Below are 24,251 nucleotides of genomic sequence, written 5' to 3' on the forward strand. Positions count from 1 at the left end.
CCCAGTGACATGAGCCTACCAGATGAGCTAAATGACATCCATGCTTGCTTCGAGGCAAGCAACACTGAAGCATGCATGAGAGCACCAACTGTTCTGGACGACTGTGTGATCACGCTCTCCATAGCCGATGTGAGTAAGACCTTTAAACAAGTCAACATTCACAAGGCCACAGGGCCAGACGGATTACCAGGACGTGTACTCCGAGCATGCGCTGACGAACTTGCCAGTGTCTTCACTGACATTTTCAACCTCCACATTGACTCTGTACCGTAACACCCTGTATATAGCCTCCATATTTACTCTGTACCAGTGTGTTGGGTGACCCCCAACCAGCAAACTCTACCCTGTCCTGTCTGTCTGACCCCCAACCAGCTAACTCTACCCTGTCCTGTCTGTCCCCCAACCAGCTAACTCTACCCTGTCCTGTCTGTCCCCCAACCAGCTAACTCTACCCTGTCCTGTCTGTCCCCCAACCAGCTAACTCTACCCTGTCCTGTCTGACCCCCAACCAGCTAACTCTACCCTGTCCTGTCTGTCTGACCCCCAACCAGCTAACTCTACCCTGTCCTGTCTGTCTGACCCCCAACCAGCTCTCTACCCTGTCCTGTCCTGTCTGACCCCCAACCAGCTAACTCTACCCTGTCCTGTCTGACCCCCAACCAGCTAACTCTACCCTGTCCTGTCTGACCCCCAACCAGCTAACTCTACCCTGTCCTGTCTGACCCCCACCAGCTAACTCTACCCTGTCCTGTCTGACCCCAACCAGCTAACTCTACCCTGTCCTGTCTGACCCCAACCAGCCAACTCTACCCTGTCCTGTCTGACCCCCAACCAGCTAACTCTACCTTGTCCTGTCTGTCTGACCCCAACCAGCTAACTCTACCCTGTCCTGTCTGTCTGACCCCAACCAGCTAACTCTACCCTGTCCTGTCTGTCTGACCCCAACCAGCTAACTCTACCCTGTCCTGTCTGTCTGACCCCAACCAGCTAACTCTACCCTGTCCTGTCTGACCCCCAACCAGCTAACTCTACCCTGTCCTGTCTGACCCCAACCAGCTAACTCTACCCTGTCCTGTCTGACCCCAACCAGCTAACTCTACCCTGTCCTGTCTGACCCCAACCAGCTAACTCTACCCTGTCCTGTCTGACCCCAAACAGCTAACTCTACCCTGTCCTGTCTGTCTGTGTGTATAGTGTGTGTGTGTGTGTGTGATTGCCAGTCTGTATAGTGTGTGTGTTTGCCAGTGTGTATAGTGTGTGTGTGTGTGTGTGTGTGTGTTTGCCAGTGTGTGTGTGTGTGTGTTTGCCAGTGTGTGTGTGTGTGTGTGTGTGTGTGTGTGTTTGCCAGTGTGTGTGTGTTTGCCAGTGTGTATAGTGTGTGTGTGTGTGTGTGTTTGCCAGTGTGTATAGTGTGTGTGTGTGTGTGTTTGCCAGTGTGTGTGTGTGTGTGTTTGCCAGTGTGTATAGTGTTTGTGTGTTTGCCAGTGTGTATAGTGTGTGTGTGTGTGTGTGTGTGTTTGCCAGTGTGTGTGTTTGTGTTTGCCAGTGTGTATAGTGTGTATGTGTATGTGTATGCCAGTGTGTATAGTGTGTGTGTGTGTGTGTTTGCCAGTGTGTGTGTTTGTGTTTGCCAGTGTGTATAGTGTGTATGTGTATGTGTATGCCAGTGTGTATAGTGTGTGTGTGTGTGTGTGTGTGTGTTTGCCAGTGTGTATAGTGTATTTGCCAGTGTGTATAGTGTGTTTGTGGGTGGGTTTGCCAGTGTGTATAGTGTGTGTGTATTTGCCAGTGTGTATAGTGTGTTTGTAGGTGTGTTTGCCATTGTGTATAGTGTGTGCGTGTATTTGCCAGTGTGTATAGTGTGGGTGTTTGTTACCTGTAGACAGTAGTGTTGGGAAGTAATGATGAAGGCTTGTAGTCCTAGCGTAGTCTTCCTCAGTTCCTCTCTCAGTGATGTCAGCTGGTCCTCCTGCTCCACACAGCGATTCTGAAGCCTCTGGACCTATAACAATACCACAGTAACACATATGACTCTCATATACAGTAACATGACGATATACAGTAACATGACGATATACAGTAACATTATGATATACAGTAACATGATGATATACAGTAACATGAAGATATACAGTAACATGACGATATACAGTAACATTATGATATACAGTAACATTATGATATACAGTAACATGATGATATACAGTAACATGACGATATACAGTAACATTATGATATACAGTAACATGACGATATACAGTAACATGGTGATATACAGTAACATGAAGATATACAGTAACATGACGATATACAGTAACATTATGATATACAGTAACATGATGATATACAGTAACATGAAGATATACAGTAACATGACGATATACAGTAACATGATGATATACAGTAACATGGTGATATACAGTAACATGGTGATATACAGTTACATGACGATATACAGTAACATGATGATTTACAGTAACATTATGATATACAGTAACATGATGATATACAGTAACATGGTGATATACAGTAACATGACGATATACAGTAACATTATGATATACAGTAACATGATGATATACAGTAACATGACGATATACAGTAACATGATGATATACAGTAACATGATGATATACAGTAACATGATGATATACAGTGACATTATGATATACAGTAACATGACGATATACAGTAACATTATGATATACAGTAACATGACGATATACAGTAACATTATGATATACAGTAACATGACGATATACAGTGACATTATGATATACAGTAACACGATGATAAACAGTAACATGACGATATACAGTAACATTATGATAAACAGTAACATGGTGATATACAGTAACATGACGATATACAGTAACATTATGATATACAGTAACATGACGATATACAGTGACATTATGATATACAGTAACATGACGATATACAGTAACATTATGATATACAGTAACATTATGATATACAGTAACATGATAATTTTTATTTGTTATTCACTGTGCCAATATAAAAAAAAATATTATATTTGAGCTTATCTATAAGTCTATATTGTTGTAAAAGGACCCGCAAGTAAATATTTCACTGTTAGTCTCCACCTGTTGTTTTTCGAAAAATGTGACAAATAACATGTGATTCGATACAGTAACATTATGATGTATGTTGTTATGCTCTGGAGCTATGAAACAATTAAAGGATTACATTATTTTATCATTAAAGGTTCAACCGAAATTTGACTTCAGCTTTTAACCCAACCCTTCTGTAGTGGTGCGGGGGCTGCCAAATTGGGCACCCGGGGAGCAATTAATTGCCTTGCTCATGGGCAGAATGACACATTTTAATTAGTCAACACTGCAGTAACTGGACCATACAGTAATATAACAACACAACATATCACACTGCAGTCACTGGACCACACAGTAATATAACAACACAACATATCACACTGTAGTCACTGGACCACACAGTAATATAACAACATATCACACTGCAGTCACTGGACCACACAGAAATATAACAACACATCACACTGCAGTCACTGGACCACACAGTAATATAACAACATATCACACTGCAGTCACTGGACCATACAGTAATAATATAACAACACAACATATCACACTGCAGTCACTGGACCACACAGTAATATAACAACATATCACACTGCAGTCACAGGACCACACAGTAATATAACAACATATCACACTGCAGTCACTGGACCACACAGTAATATAACAACACAACACATCACACTGTAGTCACTGGACCACACAGAAATATAACAACATATCACACTGCAGTCACTGGACCATACAGTAATATAACAACACAACACATCACACTGCAGTCACTGGACCATACAGTACTATAACAACACAACATATCACACTGCAGTCACTGGACCACACAGTAATATAACAACACATCACACTGCAGTCACTGGACCATACAGTAATATAACAACACATCACACTGCAGTCACTGGACCACACAGTAATATAACAACACAACATATCACACTGCAGTCACTGGACCATACAGTAATATAACAACATATCACACTGCAGTCACTGGACCACACAGTAATATAACAACACAACATATCACACTGCAGTCACTGGACCATACAGTAATATAACAACATATCACACTGCAGTCACTGGACCACACAGTAATATAACAACATATCACACTGCAGTCACTGGACCACACAGTAATATAACAACATATCACACTGCAGTCACTGGACCATACAGTAATATAACAACATGTCACACTGCAGTCACTGGACCACACAGTAATATAACAACATATCACACTGCAGTCACTGGACCATACAGTAACATAACAACACAACATATCACACTGTAGTCACTGGACCATACAGTAATATAACAACATATCACACTGCAGTCACTGGACCACACAGTAATATAACAACATATCACACTGCAGTCACTGGACCACACAGTAATATAACAACACAACATATCACACTATAGTCACTGGACCATACAGTAATATAACAACATATCACACTGCAGTCACTGGACCACACAGTAATATAACAACATATCACACTGCAGTCACTGGACCACACAGTAATATAACAACATATCACACTGCAGTCACTGGACCACACAGTAATATAACAACACAACATATCACACTGTAGTCACTGGACCATACAGTAATATAACAACATATCACACTGCAGTCACTGGACCACACAGTAATATAACAACATATCACACTGCAGTCACTGGACCATACAGTAATATAACAACATATCACACTGCAGTCACTGGACCACACAGTAATATAACAACATATCACACTGCAGTCACTGGACCATACAGTAATATAACAACATGTCACACTGCAGTCACTGGACCACACAGTAATATAACAACATATCACACTGCAGTCACTGGACCATACAGTAACATAACAACACAAACATATCACACTGTAGTCACTGGACCATACAGTAATATAACAACATATCACACTGCAGTCACTGGACCACACAGTAATATAACAACATATCACACTGCAGTCACTGGACCACACAGTAATATAACAACATATCACACTGCAGTCACTGGACCACACAGTAATATAACAACACAACATATCACACTGTAGTCACTGGACCATACAGTAATATAACAACATATCACACTGCAGTCACTGGACCACACAGTAATGTAACAACATATCACACTGCAGTCACTGGACCACACAGTAATATAACAACATATCACACTGCAGTCACTGGACCACACAGTAATATAACAACACAACATATCACACTGTAGTCACTGGACCATACAGTAATATAACAACATATCACACTGCAGTCACTGGACCACACAGTAATATAACAACATATCACACTGCAGTCACTGGACCACACAGTAATATAACAACACATCACACTGCAGTCACTGGATCACACAGTAATATAACAACACAGCACATCACACTGCAGTCACTGGACCACACAGTAATATAACAACACAACACATCACACTGCAGTCACTGGACCACACAGTAATATAACAACACAACCCATCACACTGCAGTCACTGGACCACACAGTAATATAACAACACATCACACTGCAGTCACTGGACCATACAGTAATATAACACTATATCTCATGATTGTCTTGGGAATAATATCGATATAGTCTGGAATTTCCATTAGTAATTTTAGTTTTTTCTCTGTGTATAAGACCAATGCAGTTATCAAACCCACAGCTCTGTGAGTGTAGTTGAGGTTGTTTGTCATATTCTCCTATAGAGTTACCCTGTCTGAAACCTGAAAACTTTAGCTCCCAGCAATGATACCTTAGGCGGGCTAAACACAGTCTTGTAGCATGAAGACAATCCAGCTTGAAGCACAATCACAAAAGCACAATTTTCAGAACCACATACCTCCTCCCTCTGTTTCTCCCTCTCTCTCTCCCTCTCCTGCTCCTCCCTCTCTCTCTCTTTCAACTGCGCCTCCTCTTTCTCCCTCTGCAGGTTCTCTTGCTGCTCCTGCTTTGGCCTGAAGGGGGGAACGCGCCGAGGGGAGCCGGGGGGAACTGACCCTCTGGCGGTTGTTGCTGGACGCTGCCTGGGGAGGACTGGAGAGAGAGGGAGAAGAGGGGGAGATAGAGAGAGCGAGAGAGCGCGAGAGAGAGAGAGAGAGAGAGAGAGAGAGAGAGAGAGAGAGGGAGAGGGAGAAAGAGAGCGAGAGAGAGAGAGAGAAAGAGAGAGAGGAGGTGAGAAAGACAGAAGTAGAGGGAGAGAGAGAGAGGAGGAGGAGAGAGGCAGAGAGAGAGAGAGAGAGAGGGGTTAAATGGGGTTAAATTAACAGTAGGGTAAACACATCCTTGCTGTTGCCCCACACACAGCAGACAGGCAGACCGACTGAGCCTGCCACCACTGATTTACACAGATCACTGCTACTGCCTGGCATCACTGCTACAGCCTGGCATCACTGCTACTACCTGGCATCACTGCTACTGCCTGGCATCACTGCTACTGCCTGGCATCACTGCTACTGCCTGGCATCACTGCTACTGCCTGGCATCAGATCACTGCTACTGCCTGGCATCACTGCTACCGCCTGGCATCAGATCACTGCTACTGCCTGGCATCACTGCTACCGCCTGGCATCACTGCTACTGCCTGGCATCAGATCACTGCTGCTGCCTGGCATCACTGCTACTGCCTGGCATCAGATCACTGCTACTGCCTGGCATCAGATCACTGCTACTGCATGGCATCACTGCTACCGCCTGGCATCACTGCTACTGCCTGGCATCACTGCTACCGCCTGGCATCAGATCACTGCTACTGCCTGGCATCAGATCACTGCTACTGCCTGGCATCAGATAACTGCTACTGCCTGGCATCAGATCACTGCTACTGCCTGGCATCACTGCTACAGCCTGGCATCAGATCACTGCTACTGCCTGGCATCACTGCTACAGCCTGGCATCACTGCTACTGCCTGGCATCAGATCACTGCTACTGCCTGGCATCACTGCTACTGCCTGGCATCAGATCACTGCTACTGCCTGGCATCACTGCTACTGCCTGGCATCAGATCACTGCTACTGCCTGGCATCAGATCACTGCTACTGCCTGGCATCACTGCTACCGCCTGGCATCACTGCTACTGCCTGGCATCACTGCTACTGCCTGGCATCAGATCACTGCTACTGCCTGGCATCAGATAACTGCTACTGCCTGGCATCAGATCACTGCTACTGCCTGGCATCACTGCTACAGCCTGGCATCACTGCTACTGCCTGGCATCAGATCACTGCTACTGCCTGGCATCACTGCTACAGCCTGGCATCACTGCTACAGCCTGGCATCACTGCTACTGCCTGGCATCAGATCACTGCTACTGCCTGGCATCACTGCTACTGCCTGGCATCAGATCACTGATACTGGCTGGCATCACTGCTATTGCCTTGCATCACTGCTACTGCCTGGCATCAGATCACTGCTATTGCCTTGCATCACTGCTACTGCCTGGCATCACTGCTACTGCCTGGCATCACTGCTACAGCCTGGCATCAGATCACTGCTACTGCCTGGCATCACTGCTACTGCCTGACATCACTGCTACTGCCTGGCATCAGATCACTGCTACTGCCTGCCAACACTGCTACAGCCTGGCATCACTGCTACCGCCTGGCATCACTGCTACTGCCTGGCATCAGATCACTGCTACTGCCTGGCATCAGATCACTGCTACTGCCTGGCATCACTGGTCCTGTCTGGCATCACTGCTACTGCCTGACATCAGATCACTGCTATTTCCTGGCATCAGATCACTGCTACTGCCTGACATCACTGCTACTGCCTGGCATCAGATCACTGCTACTGCCTGGCATCAGATCACTGCTACTGCCTGGCATTAGATCACTGCTACTGCCTGGCATCAGATCACTGCTACTGCCTGGCATCAGATCACTGCTACTGCCTGGCATCACTGCTACAGCCTGGCATCACTGCTACCGCCTGGCATCACTGCTACTGCCTGGCATCAGATCACTGCTTCTGCCTGGCATCACTGCTACTGCCTGGCATCAGATTACTGCTACTGCCTGGCATCAGATCACTGCTACTGCCTGGCATCAGATCACTGCTACCGCCTGGCATCACTGCTACCGCCTGGCATCAGATCACTGCTACTGCCTGGCATCAGATCACTGCTACTGCCTGGCATCAGATCACTGCTACTGCCTGGCATCACTGCTACTGCCTGGCATCACTGCTACTGCCTGACATCAGATCACTGCTATTTCCTGGCATCAGATCACAGCTACTGCCTGGCATCACTGCTACTGCCTGGCATCAGATCACTGCTACCCCCTGGCATCAGATCACTGCTATTTCCTGGCATCACTGCTACTGCCTGGCATCAGATCACTGCTATTTCCTGGCATCAGATCACTGCTACTGCCTGACATCACTGCTACTGCCTGGCATCAGATCACTGCTACTGCCTGGCATCAGATCACTGCTACTGCCTGGCATCAGATCACTGCTACTGCCTGACATCAGATCACTGCTACTGCCTGGCATCACTGCTACAGCCTGGCATCACTGCTACCGCCTGGCATCACTGCTACTGCCTGGCATCAGATCACTGCTACTGCCTGGCATCACTGCTACTGCCTGGCATCAGATTACTGCTACTGCCTGGCATCAGATCACTGCTACTGCCTGGCATCACTGCTACCGCCTGGCATCACTGCTACCGCCTGGCATCACTGCTACTGCCTGGCATCAGATCACTGCTACTGCCTGGCATCACTGCTACTGCCTGGCATCACTGCTACTGCCTGACATCAGATCACTGCTATTTCCTGGCATCAGATCACTGCTACTGCCTGGCATCACTGCTACTGCCTGGCATCAGATCACTGCTACCCCCTGGCATCAGATCACTGCTATTTCCTGGCATCACTGCTACCCCCTGGCATCAGATCACTGCTATTTCCTGGCATCACTGCTACTGCCTGGCATCGACTCTTTCAAACTGGATGACACACATAGAAAGGTTGATCTAACCTTGTGTGTGTCAACTACACCTTACTGGTCTGACACACACACACACACACAGGGGTTTTCTCCTCTAATGACATCGATGGATCATTCTGTCGTCTCCATTAGTTCAATAAAGACGATTATCAGAATCCGCCGAGACGGATAAAATATGTACTGATGGAGGTGTGTAGGTGTGTGTGTGTGTGTGTGTGTGTGTAGATGTGAGTGTGTGTGTGTGTTCCATAGATGTGAGTGTGTGTGTGTGTGTGTGTAGATGTGTGTGTGTATGTATGTTTGTGTAGATGTGTGTGTGTGTGTGTGTGTGTGTGTGTGTGTGTAGATGTGTGTGTGTGTGTAGATGTGTGGTGTGTGTGTAGATGTGTGTGTAGATGTGTATGTGTGTGTGTGTGTAGATGTGTGTGTGTGTGTAGATGTGTGTAGATGTGTGTGTGTGTGTGTAGATGTGTGTGTGTGTAGATGTGTGTGTGTGTGTGTAGATGTGTGTGTGTGTGTGTGTAGATGTGTGTGTGTGTGTGTGTAGATGTGTAGATGTGTGTGTGTGTATAGATGTGTGTGTGTGTGTAGGTGTGTGTGTAGGTGTGTGTGTGTGTGTGTGTGTGTGTGTGTGTTATTCCAGGCTGAGGCGTTACAACAGTCAGCTATGGGACTCCCAATCACGGCCGGATGTGATGCAGCCTGGATTTGAACCAGGGTCTGTAGTGACGCCTCTTAGCACTGAGATGCAGTGCCTTAGACCGCTGTGATACAGCCTGGAATCGAACCAGGGTCTGTAGTGACACCTCTTAGCACTGAGATGCAGTGCCTTAGACCGCTGTGATACAGCCTGGAATCGAACCAGGGTCTGTAGTGACGCCTCTTAGCACTGAGATGCAGTGCCTTAGACCGCTGTGATACAGCCTGGAATCGAACCAGGGTCTGTAGTGACACCTCATAGCACTGAGATGCAGTGCCTTAGACCGCTGTGATACAGCCTGGAATCGAACCAGGGTCTGTAGTGACGCCTCTTAGCACTGAGATGCAGTGCCTTAGACCGCTGCGTCACTCAGGAGCCCAGCATCAGGAAGGTTGTGTCTCCCTGGGCCTTTACATATATGAATATTATTTTATACTGTATTATATCGCTACTTTCCAAGTATCGATTTGTACAAATATATATAGGGCCAGGGAGAGGGGCAGGGGGAGGGGCAGGGGGAGGGCCAGGGGGAGGGGCAGGGGGAGGGGCAGGGGGAGGGGCAGGGGAGGGGAGGTCCAGGGGGAGGGGCATATATATATAAAATAGTAATTCAATTTTACACAACCCTATGAAGTCCCATAGGAGCTTTGTGGGCTTCATATCTTTCTCCCACAGCCCATAAAACTGTTTTGTCGTTAAATCAAATATAACAACATATGCTATTTAGCAGACACTTTTATCCAAAGAGATTTACATTTTATTTTTTTAATATTTTTTTTACATAAAAGGTGGTCCTGGGAATTGAACCTACTATCCTGGTGTCGCAAGCAACGTGTCTTTACCAACCCGAGCAAGGTGAATACATTCAGTCGGACAACTGACTAGGTATACCCCCCACCCCCATTCCCTTTCCCCTGACACCATTATCCACCATCTATTCAGCTCTGAAACATCTGTTACCCCTGCAGCCAAGGACTGGTCTCCATGACAACGGGGGGCATCGTCTGTCTCCGGTAATGAGCTGGGGTTGGGGGGGGGGGGGGGGGGGTGGAGACACTTGGCTTTGACAGTGAATGAAAAGGGAGCATTTACAGGGACACCCCAGCCCCTCTCCCTGGCCCTCCTGCACCCTACCCCTCCCCCTGGACCTCCTCCCCCCTTCCCCTCCCCCAGCCCCTCTCCCTGGCCCTCCTCCCCCTGCCCCTCCCCCTGGCCCTCCCCCCGCCCCTCCCCCAGCCCCTCTCCTTGGCCCTCCTGCCCCTCCCCCTGCCCCTCCCCCATCATGTTGTCTCATGTTGTCATTATGTTTTCTACACCTAACATTCTCACTTCTCTCCCCACGCTATTTGGTGTGTGGGTGTGCGTGGGTGTTGCATGCATGTATGCCTGTGTGTGTGTGTACCTGTGTGTGCCTGCGTGTGTGTACCTGTGTCTCACCTGGTGACTGGGGGTTTAGGAGGCACCACAGCCAGCCTCTTAGGAGAGGAAGGGAGGGACCCTGTGTCTCACCTGGTGACTGTGGTTTAGGAGGCACCACAGCCAGCCTCTTAGGAGAGGAAGGGAGGGACCCTGTGTCTCACCTGGTGACTGGGGTTTAGGAGGCACCACAGCCAGCCTCTTAGGAGAGGAAGGGAGGGACCGTGTGATCTCAGAACTCCTCGGGAACTCCTTCCTCACACCTGTCATCAAACACAGCAACAAATCACAAACATAGAATTAAGCAATCAACCAATCAGAGACAATCAAAAACGCATCAATTAAGCAATTATAACATTTTCATTAGGCAATCGACCAATTATGTTATCGGTCTAAGCAATCAATATCTAATCTTCAACATCGTCCTCCTTTTCTCTCCATATCTTCCATTTAATCAGTTTAATCTCCCTTTTCCTGATAATTAGACCTGGGATTAAAAAAAAATCTCTCCCTCTCAAATAAATTCAAAGGGCTTTATTGTCATGGGAACATATATTCACATTGCCAAACCAAATGGAATAGACAATAAACAAAAGTGAAATAAACAAGGGAAAAATTTGAAAACATTACACTCCCAAAAGTTTTTAAATAATATAGACATTTTAAATGTTATATTATTGGCTATGTACAGTGTTGTTACAATGTGAAAATTATTTAAGCATGAAAGGAAAGATAAATAAACAGATTAATATAGGTGGTATTTACAATGTTGTTTGTGGTCCACTGGTTGTCCTGTTCTCATGACAACAGGTCACAAATCTTGCTGCTGTGACGGCACACTGTGGTATATCACCTAACAGATATGTGTCACGGTTGTCGTCGGTGAAAGAGGACCAAAACGCAGCAGGTATGTGTATGCTCATCTTGAGATTTATTAACTTCCAAAAATGAACGTACAAAATAACAAAACAAAAGAACGAACGAACAACTACAAACAGTCTGGCCAAGCAAAGCTCAACACAGAACAATCACCCACAAATACCAAACACAAACACACCCTACTATATGGGACTCTCAATCAAAGGCAGATAGACAACACCTGCCTTCAACTGAGAGTCCCAACCCCAATTAACCAAACATAGACATACACTCACTAGACTCCACATAGAAATACCTAAACATAAACCAACACCCGGAATTACTAAATCAAACATCGTTTTAACAAAACACACCACCCTGAACCACATAAAACAAATACCCTCTGCCACGTCCTGACCAAACTACAAAACAATTAACCTTATACTGGCCAGGACGTGACAGTACCCCCCCCCTTAAAGGTGCTACCCCGGAAGCACCTTAACAAAAAATAACCCCAAGCAACACCAAATTAAAAATTCCCCTTTACTAAAGGGAGGGAAGGGAGGGTGGCTGCCGTCAACGACGGCACTGTGCTACACCCCCCCTCCCCAACCCACCTATTTCTGGAGGTGGCTCCGGCTCAGGCCGTTCCAGACAGTCTGGGCAGTCTGGCAGCTCGGGACAGTCTGGGCAGTCTGGCAGCTCGGGACAGTCTGGGCAGTCTGGCAGCTCGGGACAGTCTGGGCAGTCTGGCAGCTCGGGACAGTCTGGGCAGTCTGGCAGCTCGGGACAGTCTGGGCAGTCTGGCCACTCCGGCAGTTCAGGGCAGTCTGGCCACTCCGGCAGTTCAGCGCAGTCTGGCCACTCCGGCAGTTCAGCGCAGTCTGGCCACTCCGGCAGTTCAGCGCAGTCTGGCCACTCCGGCGACTGTTGACTGGCGGGCAGCTCCGACGACTGTTGACTGGCGGGCAGCTCCGACGACTGTTGACTGGCGGGCAGCTCCGACGACTGTTGACTGGCGGGCAGCTCCGACGACTGTTGACTGGCGGGCAGCTCCGACGACTGTTGACTGGCGGTGCTGGGTTTACGCACTTGAAGGCTAGTGCGGGGAGCGGGAACAGGACGAGTCGGACTGGGTTGACGCACTTCCGGGTCCGCACGAGAGACAGGAGCTGGAAACCCAGGGCTATGGAGGCGCACAGCCGGTCTAGATCTTACCTCCTGCACAACCCGCCTTGGCTGGATGGAACTAGTAGCCCTGTACGAGCGGGGTGCTCGTACAGGGCAGACTGGGCTGTGCAGGGGCCTGATGGTAGCCGTGCGTAGAGCGGGAGTTGGGTAGCCTGGTCCTCGGAGGCGTACCGGCGACCAGATGCGCTGCGCAGGCATCCTCCTACCAGGCTGGATGCCCGCTCTAGCACGGCACCTGCGAGGGGCTGGAATAACTCGCACCGGACTGTGCGTGCGTATGGGTGAGATAGTGCGCTTCTCAGCGAAACATAGCGCTCTCCACCCCATACGCTCCTCCATATAACCACGGGTAGCTGGCTTCCGGCTCTTCCTACGCCTAGCCAAACTACCCGTGTGCCCCCCCCCAAAACATTTCTTGGGGGTGCCTCTCGTGCTTCTCCCTCAGCGCGTCTATGGCCTCGTACCACCGCCTCTCTGCCTTGGCTGCCTCAATTTCCCATTGCGGGCGGCGATACTCCCCAGCCTGATGCCAAGGTCCGGCCCCGTCCAGAATTTCCTCCCAGGTCCACTTCTCCCGCCAGTCCAACTCGAATTCCTTCTGCTCCTTCCTCTGCTGCTTGGTCCTTGAGAGGTGGGTGATTCTGTCACGGTTGTCGTCGGTGAAAGAGGACCAAAACGTAGCAGGTATGTGTATGCTCATCTTGAGATTTATTAACTTCCAAAAATGAACGTACAAAATAACAAAACAAAAGAACGAACGAACAACTACAAACAGTCTGGCCAAGCAAAGCTCAACACAGAACAATCACCCACAAATACCAAACACAAACACAGCCTACTATATGGGACTCTCAATCAAAGGCAGATAGACAACACCTGCCTTCAACTGAGAGTCCCAACCCCAATTAACCAAACATAGACATACACTCACTAGACTCCACATAGAAATACCTAAACATAAACCAAAACCCGGAATTACTAAATCAAACACCCTTTTAACAAAACACACCACCCTGAACCACATAAAACAAATACCCTCTGCCACGTCCTGACCAAACTACAAAACAATTAACCTTATACTGGCCAGGACGTGACAATATGGGACTTTATCAAGGTTTGATTTGTTTTCAAATTCTTTGTGTGTCTGTGTAATCTGAGGGAAATATGTGTTTCTAATGTGGTCATATATTTGGAAGGAGGTTAGGAAGTGCAGCTCAGTTTCTACCTCATTTTGTGGGCAGTGTGCACATAGCGGCCTTTCTCAATAGCAAGGCTATAATCACTGAGTCTGTACATAGTCAAGGATTTTCTTAATTTGGGATCAGTCACAGTGGTCAGGTATTCTGCCACTGGGCCAGATAGCATTCTAGTTTACTCTGTTTTTTTAGTTGATTCTTTCTAATGTGTCAAATAGTTATCTTGTTGTTTTCTCATGATTTAGTTGGCTCTAAATGTGTTTCTGTCCTGGGGCTCTGTGGGGTCTGTTTGTGAACAGAGCCCCAGGACCAGCTGGCTGAGGAGACTCTTCTCTAGGTTCATCTCTCTGTAGAAGAGGGCTTTGTGGTGGAAAGTGTGGGTATCTCTTCCCGGTGGTTGTAGAACTGAACAGCTCTTTTCTGGATGTTGATAACTAGTGGATATAGTCCTAATTCTGATCTGCATTGTTTGGTGTTTTACATTGTACACAAAGTATATTGTTGCAGAATTCTGCATGCAGAGTCTCAATTGGGTGTTTGTCTCATTTTGTGAATTCTTGGTTTGTGAGTGGATCCCAGACATCACAATGAGTTCAATAACTGATTGAAGTGTTTTTTCCAGATCCTCATTTGGATATTGAGTTTTATGTTCCTTCTGATGGCATAGAAGGCTCTTCTTCCCTTGTCTCTTACATCGTTCGCAGCCTTGTGGAAGTTACCTGTGGTGTTTTATGTTTAGGCCGAGGTAGGTGTAATTCTTTGTGTGCTGTAGGGCAACCGTGTCTAGATGGAATTTGTATTTTGTTGTCTTGACTAATGGACCTTTTTTGGAACACCATCATTTTTGTCCTACTGAGATTTACTGTCAGGGCCCAAGTCTGACAGAATCTGTGCAGAAGATCTAGGTGCTGCTGTAGGCCCTCCTTGGTTGGGGACAGAAGTACCAGATCATCTGCAAACAGTAGACATTTGAGTCCAGTAGGGTGAAGCCGGGTGCTGCAGACTGTTCTAGTGCCCTCACCAAGTCATTGATATATATGTTGAAGAGGGTGGGGCTCAAGCTGCATCCCTGTCTCACCCCACGGCCCTGTGGAAAGAAATCTCTGTGTTTTTGCCAATTTTAACCGCACACTTGTTGTTTGTGTAAATTGATTTTATAACATCATATGCTTCTCCCCCCCTCCCAGCACCGCTTTCCATCAATTTGTATAGCAAACTCTCATGACAAATTGAGTCAAAAGCTTTTTTGAAATCAACAAAGCATGAGAAGACTTTGCTTTTCGTTTGTTTTGTTTGTCAATAAAGTTGTGCAGAGTGAATACGTGGTCTGTTTTATTTTGGTAAGAATCCAATTTGACATTTGCCCATAACATTGTTTTCACTGAGGTAATGTTGGAATCTGATGTTAATGATAATGCAGAGGGTTTTCCGAAGGTTGCTGGTGATGCATATTCCACTGTAATTATTGGGGTCAAATTTTTCTCCACTTTTTTTGAGAGACCTGAAAATAGTTGTGCAGCGATGCTCCCCATCCAACCTGACAGAGCTTGAGAGGTTCTGCAGAGAAGAATAAGAGAAACTCCCCAAATACTGGTGTGCCAAGCTTGTTGCGTCATACCCAAGAAGATTCAAGTCTAATCTCTGCCAAAGGTGCTTCAACAAAGTAATGAGTAAAGGGTCTGAATACATATGTAAATGTGATACTTCATATTTTTTTTATAAATGTGCAAACAATTCTAAAAACCTGTTTTTGCTTTGTCATTATGGGGTATTGTGTGCTGATTGATGAGGGGGAAAAAAACAATTTAATCAATTTTAGAATAAGGCATGGAACATAACACAATGTGGAAAAAGTCAAGGGGTCTGAATACTTTCCGAATGCACTGTATAACAGTCTATTGGTTGCAATAATTTTGTATAATTATATATAAATTGAAAAACAAACTTTTGATTCCAACGTAGTTTTATGTATAAGTTCGTAAACCATGTAATCGGTACATCGGAAATATCTTCCCAACTATTTTGTAATCTATATGGCACAGGTCCTTAACCTTTTCAGGATCGGACCTATTTTTCCAATTTTCGACTAAAATGACATACCCAAATCTAACTCCCTGTAACTCAGGCCCTGAAGCAAGGATATGCATATTCTTGGTACCATTTCAAAGGAAACACTTTGAAGTTTGTGGAAATGTGACAGGATTGTAGGAGAATATAACACAATATATGTGGTCATTTTATTTCTTACAATTGATTACAGACAATTCACTCATGGTTTTGTTGCATTAATGATTGTGTCTTAAGTGATCACACCTTTGATTACACATTGGATAGATACACTACATGACCAAAAGTATGTGGAAACCTGCTCGTCAAACATCTCATTTCAAAATCATGGGCATTAATATGGAGTTGGTCCCCCTCTTTGCTGCTATAACAGCCTCCACTCTTATGGGAAGGCTTTCCACTAGATGTTGGAACATTGCTGCTATAACAGCCTCCACTCTTCTGGGAAGGCTTTCCACTAGATGTTGGAACATTGCTGCTATAACAGCCTCCACTCTTCAGGGAAGGCTTTCCACTAGATGGTGGAACATTGCTTTGGGGACTTGCTTCCATTCAGCCACAAGAGCATTAGTGAGGTCGGGCACTGATGTTGGGTGATTAGGCCTGGCTCGCAGTCGCAGTTCCAATTCATCCCAAAGGTGTTCGATGGGGTTGAGGTCAGGGTTCTGTGTAGGCCAGTCAAGTTCTTCCACACCAATCTCGACAAACCATTTCTGTATGGACCTTGCTTTGTGCATGGGGGCATTGTCATGCTGAAACAGAGAAGGACCTTTCCCAAACAGTTGCCACAAAGTTGGAAGCACAGAATCGTCTAGAATGTCATTGTATGCTGTAGCGTTAAGTTTTCCCTTCACTGGAACTAAGGGGCCTGAACCAATGAAAAACAGCCCCAGACCATTTTTCCTCCTCCACCAAACTTTACAGTTGGCACTATGCAGTTGGGTAGGTAGCGTTCTCCTGGCATCCGCCAAACCCAGATTCGTCTGTTGGACTGCCAGATGGTGAAGCGTGATTCATCACTCCAGAGAACGCGTTTCCACTGAGTCCAATGGTGGCGAGCATTTCACCACTCCAGCCAACGCTTGGCATTGCTCATGGTGATCTTAGGCTTGTGTGCGGCTGCTCGGCCATGGAAACCCATTTCATGAAGCTCCCAACTAACAGTTCTTGTGCTGACGTTGCTTCCAGAGGAAGTTTGGAACTCGGTAGAGAGTCTCTTTCTGTGAGCTTGTGTGGCCTACCACTTTGTAGCTAAGCCGTTGTTGCTCCTAGACGTTTCCACATCACAATAACAGCACTTACAGTTGACCCAGGGGCAGCTCTAGCAGGGCAGGAATTTGACGAACCCGACTTGTTGTAAAGGTGGCCTCCTGTGATGCTGCCACGTCTCTTGCATAGTTTGCTACTGGATTAACTGTTGTCATAACACATTTCACAATAAACGTATATTTTGAATTAAATGGTTGTGTGGTGAGATGTTTACAAACCAAATGAATGAACCATGTCAGGTTTTGAATGAAAGACTGGCTGCGTTACAATTCTGACCAGTTTGGAGTTTAGTACTAAGAGTTTAAAAAAAATGTACCACATACTTGTGAAAATTGTACCAAAGCGAAAAAAATAATAAGTGCAAAATTTACCATGAACCTCGTTGTAATACGGCGACGTGATTTATGTTGACACTTTTTGCGTTATAGAGAGAGTTTACTTTATGTATTCCTGAATGTACTCAACTCCAGTTAAATAATCACCTTGTTATAACAGACAATGTTGAAAACATTTTTCATATTAAATCACACTGTCGGACTACAATGAGGTTAATGGTTAAAATGCACTGTATAGTTAATGTGTACTGTGTAGTTAATGTGTACTGTGTGGTTAATGTGTACTATGTAGTTAATGTATACTGTGTAGTTAATGTGTACTGTGTAGTTAATGTGTATTATGTGTGGTTAATGTGTACAATGTGGTAATTTTGTGTACTATGTGGTTAATGTGTACTGTGTGTGGTTAATGTGTACTGTGTGGTTAATGTGTACTGTGTGTAGTTAATGTGTACTGTGTGGTTAATGTGTACTATGTGGTTAATGTGTACTGTGAAGTTAATGTGTACTGTGTAGTTAATGTGTACTATGTGGTTAATGTGTACTGTGTAGTTAATGTGTACTGTGTAGTTAATGTGTACTATGTGGTTAATGTGTACTGTGTAGATAATTTATACTGGATAGTTAATTGTTAAGGTGTACTGTGTAGTTAATTTGTACTGTGTAGATAATGTGTACTATGTGGTTAATGTGTATTGTGTAGTTAATGTGTACTAAATAGTTAATGTGTACTATATAGTTAATGTGTACTGTGTAGTTAAGGTGTACTATATAGTTAATGTGTACTGAATAGTTAATTATTAAGGTGTACTGTGTAGTTAATGTGTACTATGTAGTTAATGTGTACTACGTAGTTAATGTGTATTGTGTAGTTAATGTGTATTGTGTAGTTAATGTGTACTATGTAGTTAATGTATACTGTGTAGTTAATGTGTACTGTGTAGTTAATGTGTACTATATAGTTAATGTGTACTGTGTGGTTAATGTGTACTGTGTAGTTAATGTGTACTGTGTAGTTAATGTGTACTGTGTAGTTAATGTGTAGTTAATGAGTACTATATAGTTAATGTGTACTGTGTAGTTAATGTATACTGTGTGGTTAATGTATACTATATAGTTAATGTGTACTATATAGTTAATGTATACTGTGTAGTTAATGTATACTGTGTAGTTAATGTGTACTGTGTAGTTAATGTGTACTGTATAGTTAATGTGTACTATGTGGTTATTTTGTGTATTATGTGTGGTTAATGTGTACAATGTGGTAATTTTGTGTACAATGTAGTTAATGTGTACTATGATGTTAATGTGTACTGTGTGGTTAATGTATATTGTGTAGTTAATGTGTACTGTGTAGTTAATGTGTACTGTGTAGTTAATGTGTACTATATAGTTAATGTGTACTGTGTAGTTAATGTGTACTATATAGTTAATGTGTACTATATAGTTAATGTGTACTATATAGTTAATGTGTACTATGTAGTTAATGTGTACTGTGTAGTTAATGTATATTGTGTAGTTAATGTGTACTATATAGTTAATGTGTACTGTGTAGTTAATGTGTACTATATAGTTAATGTGTACTATATAGTTAATGTGTACTATATAGTTAATGTATATTGTGTAGTTAATGTGTACTGTGTAGTTAATGTGTACTATATAGTTAATGTGTACTATATAGTTAATGTATATTGTGTAGTTAATGTGTACTATATAGTTAATGTGTACTGTGTAGTTAATGTATACTGTGTGGTTAATGTGTACTGTGTGTAGTTAATGTATACTATATAGTTAATGTGTACTGTGTGTAGTTAATGTGTACAGTGTAGTTAATGTGTGCCATATGAGCCTGTGCATGCCTCACCAATAGGTGACCCTCTGGGCTGAGCAGGCAGGTATCTTCGAGGCAGGGCCGGGGTAGATGGGGGCTGTAGGCTACGGGTGGTATAGTTTGGGGGTCCCCCTCCTCTCTGGGGGTCTGTACAGGGGGGGCTGGTCACTCTGTAGAGGGGAGGGTCCACACACACACTGGGCCCTGAAGAAAACAGAGGACACAATCACACACAGTTTATCAGAGTTAAGGAGAGACACAGTCTCTCTCTCTCTCTCTCTCTCTCTCTCTCTCTCTCTCTCTCTCTCTCTCTCTCTCTCTCTCTCTCTCTCTCTCTCTCTCTCTCTCTCTCTCTCTCTCTCTCTCTCTCTCTCTCTCTCTCTCTCTCTCTCTCTCTCTCGGCATGACGTAACAATATACATATTGCCAAAGCTTATTTTGGATATTTACAATATAAAAATAAATAAAAATGAGAATCAAAATTGTCAACAGGACAACAATAACCAAGGGTCAAAGTAACCAACACATTCAACAATAATCATACAGTAGGGGACATGTGCAGGTTGATTGGTCTGTCAGACACTGTCCCTCAACTTATGGCAGGCAGCAATGTAGTGCGCTGCCAACCCACAGCTCTCTGCATCCTCCCCCAACAGGACGGGTAGCCTATCCTCATCAGATAGGTCTTTGAAACCTTGAATAAGGGTTTCAAATTTGGCGAAATGACACTCTCTAATTGTTTTATATTTTTGACATTTTGTCAGGAAATGCAGCTCTGTCTCAGGTACTGCTGTTGTGCAGTGGTTGCACAGCCTTTCCTCTACAGGGAGCCAGGTTTTCCTGTGTCTACCCTTCTCAATGGCAAGGCTGTGCTCACTGAGCCTGTACTTTGTCAAGGTTTTTCTAAGGTTTTGATCAGTAACCATGGTCAAATATTTAGCCATAGTGTACTGTCGATTTAGGGCCAGATAGCACTGCATTTTGCTTTGTGCTTGTGTTTCCCCATAACTAATGTAGTTTTGACTGTGTAGATACTTGGTTTATTCTGATTGATTGGATGTTCTGGTCCTGAGGCTTCAGTGTGTTAGTAGAACAGGTTAGTGAACTCAGCCCCAGGGCCAGCTGGATGAGGGTCCTGAGGCTTCAGTGTGTTAGTGGAACAGGTTTGTGAACTCAGCCCCAGGACCAGCTGGATGAGGGTCCTGAGGCTTCAGTGTGTTAGTAGAACAGGTTTGTGAACTCAGCCCCAGGACCAGCTGGATGAGGGGACTCTTTTCTTTGTTCAGCTCTTGGCATTGCAGGGCTTGGTAATGATATGAGAGGGGGGGTCACTGTATTTTAGATGATTCCAAAACTGAATTGCTCTTTTTTGAGTTTTTATTATTAGTGGATATTGGCCTAATTCTGCCCTGCATGCATTGTTTGTAGTTTTCCTCTGGACACGTAGGAGAATCTTACAGAACTCTGCATGTAGGGTTTCAATGGGGTGTTTGTCCCATTTGATGAAATCTTGTTTTGCAAGTGGACCCCACACCTCGCTGGCATAAAGTGCAATTGGTTCAATGACATATTCAATTAGTTTTAGCCAAATTTTAATAGGTATTTCAATTTGAATTTGCTTTTTAATGGCTTAGAATGCCCTGCGTGCTTTCTCTCTCAGTTCATTCACTGCCTCATTAAGGTGTCCAGTTGAGCTTATTTTTAAACCTAAGTAATTGTAGTGTGTACAGTACTCTATATATTTAAACCTCAGTAATTGTAGTGTGTACAGTACTCTATATATTTTGTACCAATTGAGAACTTTGGTCTAATTCCCTGAGATCTGGATCTTCTCTGGAAAATCATTATTTTAGTATTTTTGGGGTTTACTGCCAGGGCCCAGGTCTGGCGGTACTGCTCCAGCAGGTCCAGGCTCTGCTGTAGGCCATGTGCTGTGGGTGACAGCAGGCATAGGTCATCTGCGAAGAGTAGGCATTTAACTTCTGAATTGTGGAGACTAACACCAGGGGCTGAGGATTTTTCTAGAATAGTGGCCAATTCGTTAATGTAAATATTGAAGAGTGCAGGGCTCAGATTGCAACCCTGACGAAGGCCCCGCCCCTGGTTAAAGAATTCTGTTCTTTTCTTACCAATTTTAATGCTGCACGTATTGCCAGTATACATTGATTTAATTATGTCATATGTATATATTATGTTCTCTCTCTCTCTCTCTCTCTCTCTCTCTCTCTCTAACACCCGCCCCGCTTAACCCGAAAGCCAGCCGCACCAATGTGTAGGAGATTAGAGCGCGATGAGTCATGTAAACCCCCCACCAGGCAAAACCCTCCCCAGCCAAGTAGTGCACCTGATTCAACGCGGGGTAGATTCTATTTTAAGGAGAGGTGTTGAGAAGCTGTTACCTAACCCTCTTCATTGTTGGTAGCCAGCTGTTAAGCCATGGAAACACACACACACACACACACAGAGAGAGAGCATGTCCTTGACACACAGCCTTATGGGTAATTCTGGGAGAAATCAGTAGCCTGGCCAATCAGATCATGTCCAGTAAACTAAACGAGCTTTAATCACACACACACACACACACACACACTCAACACACACACGCTCAACACACACACACACACACACAGCGCTGTAGGAAGTGGTTTCATCAGAATATCACTGTATTCGTCTTCATTACTTTCCAACTGTCAGCATAGTTGATGTTGCACCAATATTGAATTGAAGGTCTCTGGGGGAGAAGAAGGAATTCACTTTGCTGTTTCCCTTCTCTCTCTCTGTGTGTGTGTGTGTGTGTGTGTGTGTGTGTGTGTGTGTGTGTGTGTGTGTGTGTGTGTGTGTGCGCATTCTTCCAGTGTTAATTAGGAAACCATTTAGTTCTGTTTATTTGTCATGTAAGTAGACAACGATATATTGGACTATGTTGTAGTAGACATTGTCATGCAAGTAGACAACGATATATTGGACTATGTTGTAGTAGACATTGTCATGTAAGTAGACATGCCGCCTCTCTATGCTGTGATGTGTCAACACATGTTGTCACAGCTGTTCGAAGGATCGGACCAAAATACAGCGTGTTTGTGGTTTCCACTTACTTATATTTATTGTGAAACGTTGCAAAACACCAAATACTTGAAAATACAAACACAACAAACTGTGACGCAGAGAGGACAACACACTACTCAAAAGATAATCACCCACAAAACAGGAAGAGAAAAACCCCTACTTAAATATGATCTCTAATCAGAGGCAATGAGGATCCGCTGCCTCCAATTAGAGATCAACCCAAAACAATCCCAACATAGAAATAGTAAAACTAGAACTTAAACATAGAAATAGAAAACATAGAACAAACACCCCCTGTCACGTCCTGACCCACTCTACCATAGAAAATAACAACTTACTATGGTCAGGACGTGACACATGTAGTAAACCTGGTGGGATTGTAACCAACTGGCAGAACTTAACCCGCTCCTGCAGGTTACCGCAGAATGTCTTCAAATGCTACTAACAGAAGATAACATGCACCAGCGGGCCGAACTAAGCTTGACTGCAACGAGTCAAGTGATGATGATACCCCGACATCTCCTTGTTACTGTGTCTGAACAAACACCATTGTAAATACTACCTACAGTGGCAAGAAAAAGTATGTAAACCCTTTGGAATTACCTGGATTTCTGCATAAATTGGTCATCAAATTTGATCTGATCTTCATCTAAGTCACAAAAATAAACAAACATAGTGTGCTTAATCTAATAACACATAAATTATTGTATTTTTCTTGTCTATATTGAATACATCATTTAAACATTCACAGTGTAGGTTGGGAAAAGTATGTGAACCCCTAGGTTAATGACTTCTCCAAAAGCTAATTGGAGTCAGGAGTCAGCTAACCTGGAGTCCAATCAATGAGATAAAATTGGAGATGTTGGTTAGAGCTGCCTTGCCCTATAAAACACACTCACAAAATGTGAGTTTGCTATTCACAAGAAGCATTGCCTGATGTGAACAATGCCTCAAACAAACAGATCTCAGAAGACCTAAGGTTAAGAATTGTTGACTTGCATAAAGCTGGAAAGGGTTACAAAAGTATCTCTAAAAGCCTTGATGTTCATCAGTCCATGGTAAGACAAATTGTCCATAAATGGAGAAAGTTCAGCACTGTTGCTACTCTCCCTAGGAGTGGCCGTCCTGCAAAGATGACTGCAAGAGCCCAGCGCAGACTGCTCAATGAGGTTAAGAAGAATCCTAGAGTGTCAGCGAAAGACTTACAGAAATCTCTGGAACATGCTAACATCTCTGTTGACAAGTCTACGATACGTA

General features: G+C 44.6%; 1 protein-coding gene across 1 annotated transcript; it reads right to left on the bottom strand.

The window, feature by feature from the left end:
• Nucleotides 1–1,848: 1,848 nt before the first annotated feature.
• LOC115187972 (TBC1 domain family member 10B-like) lies at nucleotides 1,849–20,132 on the bottom strand (the record flags this gene model as incomplete). Its single annotated transcript, XM_029747062.1, has 4 exons — nucleotides 1,849–2,002; nucleotides 5,952–6,145; nucleotides 11,346–11,444; nucleotides 19,962–20,132. Coding segments are annotated over 4 exons (618 nt in total), but the record flags the coding sequence as incomplete, so codon positions are not given.
• Nucleotides 20,133–24,251: the final 4,119 nt, after the last annotated feature.

Source organism: Salmo trutta, unplaced genomic scaffold (assembly GCF_901001165.1).
Source record: "Salmo trutta unplaced genomic scaffold, fSalTru1.1, whole genome shotgun sequence".
Taxonomy (NCBI): Eukaryota; Metazoa; Chordata; class Actinopteri; order Salmoniformes; family Salmonidae; genus Salmo; species Salmo trutta.